We start from the raw sequence: 5,947 nt of genomic DNA on the forward strand, positions 1-5,947 counted from the left end.
CATACAACACAAGAAGTTAAAGCTGTCTGTAATTGGCTTTTATTTGCCTTTCTGTCAAAAAAGTGCAGTTCAGGGTGCAGTCATTAAACCTTCTCCAGGCTATACTACAACAACAGGAGCAATAGTTTGTATAATGAATTAATGCCTCAACTGCTGGAATCCTCTCCAGCATCTCTTGACAAGGTTTTTTAGTCTTTTTGGCGGTAGACTCTTTGTCTTGTGGAAAAGGGTGAAGTATTTCCTGTGCATCGGTGCAGGTATGGTGCTGTTGTTTGTGGTGTGGATCAAGCGCAGAGAGAAGGAGAGGCAGACCAAGCAGCTGCTTATTGACCCTGAAGACGATGTCAGAGACAACATCCTCAAATATGATGAAGAGGGAGGAGGAGAAGAGGACCAGGTGAGATCCTGAGCCATACACACATGCTTTCTATGTTGACCTCCTCTGCCTACTTACATCTGTATGCCCCTGTGGCTGTGTAGGACTACGACCTGAGCCAACTGCAGCAGCCTGACTCTTTGGAGCACATCATCAGCAAGCCGCCTGGTGTCCGCAGGGTAGATGAACGTCCCATCATCCCTGAGTCCCAGTACCCAATCAGACCTGTCGTGCCGCATCCTGGAGATATCGGGGACTTCATCCACGAGGTGAATTTACACTCACACAACGGACACGCACGTCACATCTAGCATGCAAAGATTAACCTTCAATAGATTGTTTCCCCGTCAGTGTTCTGGCCTCTCACTTTAACTTTCCATCGATCTGACATGTAATATGATTACTCCTTTCTGGATGCTGTTCAAAATGTAAACTCCAGTATGGAAATGAAAACAACATAGAGTTTTGTTTTACTTTACAGCTACTCTCACCGTGCCAGCTTTATTCACACACACACAAACACACACACACTGACAAACACACACAACTCCAGCGACTGATGCGAGAAAATGCTGATTGACAGACTCGTGACAACACGTTCACACTCGAGAGGTGTTGGCAGCTGTTCAGCTTTGATCCATCCAGCCTTGACTCTCTCTCTCTCTCTCTCTCTCACACACACACACACACACACACACACACACACACACACACACACACACCTACGTACGTGATCTTGCTCCAGCAGTCTGGTAAAACACAAACACAGCAAACACAAGGTGTTCCTGCCATACACTGCACCCCTGGGGGTTGAGGCTTTTTAGGTTTCTGCCCATAGCATCTCTCTGTATTCGAGTGAAGTGGATGAAGTCCATCCTCTTCACCTTCCTAACCTTCAGGTCAATGGCCCTCATTTGTCATTTTAAGAAACAAGTGCAGGTTTGAGTGCCGGCAGACAACATGCAGACCCCTTCACGTCTTATCCCTGAAACAGGAACAAAATATTGATGAATATGTTTTGATCAGCCATTGATGTGTTAAAAGAAAGGTGTGTGCTGAAAAGTACACACTACATATAGTACAGAATTTATCTTGGCCATTTTTAGAGATGTGTGTGATTGTTTACCATTGCTTTTTGTTTGTGCTTGTGTGTGACTGGCTGTTTGGTTGTGTGTCCTATATCTGTTCTATTTCTTCTGCTGTACTCAGGTAAATCTTGCAAAAGATATCCTGATCTCAGTGAGACTACCTGATTAAATAAAGGTTATAATAATGTAGATACACTAAGCTTTATCATAGGAACTTGCCCCGGTGATACGTTTACATAATGAACTGTACTATTTATTCAAAATTCACCAAAAGTAGCTTATTGAATATTACATTTCAAAATTCAAACATAGAAACAAAATTACATGCTTTGTTATGCTTTGTCAGTATGAGTGCAATACAACCTGTGATACTATGTATGTTCAATACTTTTCCATATACAATGCCATGTATCCTTTATTTAACTGCATACAGTATTTTCAAGCAGACATGAGACTGAACATAAGGCTACTACAAAGGTAGAATTGATAAATACCAGTGGCAGAAAGTACAATTCCGAGATACTTAAGTATTACCTTTTGTGGTACTTTGTACACCACTATATTTAGCTAGTTACTGGAAGTAGCAGATTGAGATTTTACATACAAATATAAGCTTATGAAATATTATTATAATTATTAGAGATAAAAGTACTCAGCAGTATACAAAATAAAAATAAAATTAACCTCCACCTTGACCATGCTGAATCAATTACTACAAAAATTACTACCAAATTATAACAAAACCCATGGATTAGAAACTGAGTTTGAAAGACATAGGCGTTTACCAGGAAGGGAGGCTATAAGGAAAATATTAGGGCTGACCCCGAATAGTCCGGAAATTCTATGGTTCGATGGGAGGAGCCTGATTCTTGCTGAAGAGAAACATCAACATATCCGCTGGTGTTGTACCTAGATGTCACATTGCGGGACGTTCGGATCATTGATCACCAGTGATGAAACACAAAGAATATTGTGTCTTAAACAGTAGCCTACTTGAATTAGACCAGCAAGAAACCGCATGTCATGCGTGTAAAACTCTGCACAAGACCGGTGAAGTATGGAAAAGGGAACCTCCCACCCCCACCCGCGCCATCGCCGCCGCACAAACACACATATGATTCGACGATCAGTCGACTAAAGGCAGGACTTGACAATTCTGATTCGACTATCTAAATCCTTATTCGGGGACAGCCCTAGAAAATATGGGTACATGTAGGAACTAGCATTTTTAGAGTTTGCCACAAACTGTTAGGCTTATATCTCAGCCTCTGCTTTAATTCTGAACTTTCTTTTAAATCTGATTCTTGTGAGTGCAATACTAAATTGCTGGTTTTTGACAACTTGTTGCTTTTCCTTCACTAGTGAATCTGCCCTTTTATTTTTATCATATTCTCGACTGCAAGCATGTGAGTACTGACCTCTACCTTTCCTCCTCTTTGTCCTGTTTAGGGTCTGAGAGCAGCAGACAATGACCCCACAGCTCCTCCATATGACTCCCTGCTGGTGTTTGATTATGAGGGCAGCGGCTCTACTGCCGGCTCTGTCAGCTCCCTCAACTCCTCCAGCACGGGGGACCAGGACTATGACTACCTCAACGACTGGGGCCCCCGCTTCAAGAAGCTGGCCGATATGTACGGGGGAGGGGATGAGGATTAAATCTGCCCAGTCACACATGCACACACACACACCCTCGTCCCGTCAGCTGGCCTGCCATGCTCTGTCCCTCTAACACATGGGGCTATTACACCCTTATTGAACACACGTTAACAATGACATGTTCCCACTGTCCAACTACTGACCAACCAACCAACCAATCAACCCACCACAGAGGACCAGTGCCATGAGTCAGTTTCAGGTGCTCTTCTCAACCGTCTCCTGCTCTAAGCCTGTCTACGACTGAAACGGATATATTACGGACTTATAGTTTGTATTTTCAAACTCTTTTGCTTTTGTTCCATTTCAGGTTTTATGCTAGATGTAGAATTTAGTCAAATTTAGGTTTTCCTCTAGTTTCTGTAGCTTTTTTTTTTTTGTCCCCACTCCCCTTCAATTCGAGCCATTCCCTATTCCTGAGGGGTTTCACTTTTCCCTCGCTGTCAGCCCCTGCCTGCCTCTCTGCAGAAGCTTTAGGTTGAGCTGCTTGCTTTGTCTGAGGGGAACAAAAGGGAAAAAAAGAAGAACACAGATATGAAAGTCCTTCGTGCACGGAGGGCCCTGGTTTATTCTTTCTTGAACTTGAATTACTTAGAACAGAAGCACTGTTGTTTAAAAAGTGCCTTCAGTGGTGCGTATTTTAGCAGGCTCCCGCTAACTCAGGATTGGTTGCCATTTTCTGGGCTTACATGCCCCCATATGACCCCTGACCCTTTAACTCAGACGTTCCCTTATCATTTCTATCATCCTGCAGGGCTGTGGTAGCTGCAGGAGATGTCAGTGCTGGTTTCAGAGGAGCATTGACTGGCTTACGAGGGCGCTTTATGTAGACGTACTGTACATAGGCCTACAGTGTGTCTGTAAGTTATGGACAAATCATAAACTTTTCAAGTCAGGCATATCTGTGCTCCTAGATCACAGCCAACTTGAATGTGATTACTGAAATTACAAAATACATTATGGGACTGTCTTAGAGAAGAAATGCATTGCGTGTCTTTTTTTATTGTGGCTTCAATAGCAGCTGTGTTTGTTTTGAGCTCTCAGTATTTGCACCTGAAAGGGTTGTTACTACATTTTGAAGATTGACAAGTCATGTGTGTTACCTCTATAATGTTACTGTATATGAAGTACATATGAGGGTTATTTAAGGAGACTTTGTCTTTAAGATCATTTAAGGTTTGCATGTATCCCTTCACTCAAAGGTAATTAACATGGCACCAGTTATTGTGTGGTAAATGTGTCAAAGAAAACCATATAAACTGTACAAACACGAGGGGAAAAAAAACACAGGATTACTTCAAATAGCTCAGATAGTGTTACATACTGAGTTGTGAGCTGGTACAAGTCCCTTTCTCTCTTTATTTTTTTCCTTTTGTTGATTCACTGTTGTTTCTCAGCAAGCAAACTTTTAGTATACAAACTTTGGTGCTGGTCCCTGTCACAGCGACTGGGGGTATTCAGCCTCAACCAGGGATTTAGCGCCTTCACAATCTGTCTCTCTTCAGGCAGCATTTCATTCATCTGAAATTTTCTCCTAAAATTTTTTGGCTGCAAGTTCAAGAGGTTTTGAAAAGAAGTTAGAGGAAGGGAAAGTCTGTTATGAAGTTGTGCATTTTATCAAAGCAGACGTGCAAAACTAAAGCTTCAGTAATAGCGCTTTAAAAGACATTTTGAAAGACAGTTTTGTTGTAAGTTAATGAAAAAGCAGCTCTACCCATGGGCTTTTGTGATCATATTTCGGGGCCCCTGCATGTAGAGAACTGGGGAAGAAAGAGCTTTAGTCTTTGTATTAAATTATTTAAATATGCAAAACATTTCACAGAGGGACCAGGGAGATGCTGGTGAATGATAGAAAGGTTTAATCATTCCTTATCTTCTGAGTACCCATTGAAACACTCCTCGCAGTTTCAACTTGATGTGGACTGACCAGATTTTCTATTAATTATGAATATGATGAATGCTTGGAGGAAATCTCAGAAACGACAGTGTTCTTCAGATAATGTAACGAGAAGGATACTCCAATCCCCTTTTTTCTGCTGCTGCTTTTCAACTGTTTATCACCTGCTCGTGGTTCATATGAATATCTGAAGGTAAAAACAATCTTTAGTTTTCAGAAATGGTAATAAAAACTGTAACTATAGTTTCAGAGTGGACGAAAAATAATTATCTTGTGAAGATATAAATAGAAAATTTTGCCTGTTAGTGCAAATATTCATCATGCCATAACAAAGAAATATGTGTGAGAGTTTTATTTGACTATAAACCAGGAAAGGTCATAGTATAATTAAAAAGGTAAACAGGGTAGGAATCTCTTGATTTACATTAATAGACAAACTGGTGCAAATTGCACCTTGCGGTGTAGAAACTGATAGTTTCAGGATAGCTGTCAGCTTAGAGCGGAAACACAGTAAACATCAGAGAAGGAGTTGTTTCCACAACTTGCTGCTGGATAAGCTCTTTTCTATCAGACTGCTCTTCAGCCTTCAGAATATCTTCACAAAATAAACACAGCTGTTACTTTCTGCTATTTGTGATTATTTCTGACATATAAATGTTGTATATTCAGACCATTTTTATACATTTGGTAACATGACTTATCTGTTTCTGTGTGGTCTTTGCATCTTTCACTCCAGTTGTGTTTAAAATGAAATACTTGGCAATGTATATTTCACCACAAAAAGCCATGTGCATTTAAGAGAATCTGTATGATTCAGCTTACAGCCATACTCGTGTCGCTGTCAAGTTTAGCTTCATCATGGTGAAACGGTTCCACTTGTACAGTCTATCCTAGCACACACTCACTTCTCTAGGCCTTATTGTATATATGTGA

General features: G+C 41.0%; 1 protein-coding gene across 5 annotated transcripts in view; it reads left to right on the plus strand.

Annotated features, from left to right (window-relative positions):
* Nucleotides 1-5,710, plus strand: part of LOC123974933 (cadherin-4-like) — a 259,907-nt gene extending 254,197 nt beyond the window's left edge. For all 5 annotated transcript variants that reach the window (XM_046055968.1, XM_046055965.1, XM_046055967.1 and 2 more), the window contains one exon: nucleotides 2,914-5,710. In XM_046055968.1, coding sequence (XP_045911924.1) covers nucleotides 2,914-3,120 — 207 coding nt within the window. In that variant the 3' untranslated portion in view covers nucleotides 3,121-5,710. The remainder of the gene's footprint in view (nucleotides 1-2,913) is intronic.
* Nucleotides 5,711-5,947: the final 237 nt, after the last annotated feature.

The sequence above is a fragment of the Micropterus dolomieu genome, linkage group LG08 (assembly GCF_021292245.1).
Source record: "Micropterus dolomieu isolate WLL.071019.BEF.003 ecotype Adirondacks linkage group LG08, ASM2129224v1, whole genome shotgun sequence".
NCBI lineage: Eukaryota > Metazoa > Chordata > Actinopteri > Centrarchiformes > Centrarchidae > Micropterus > Micropterus dolomieu.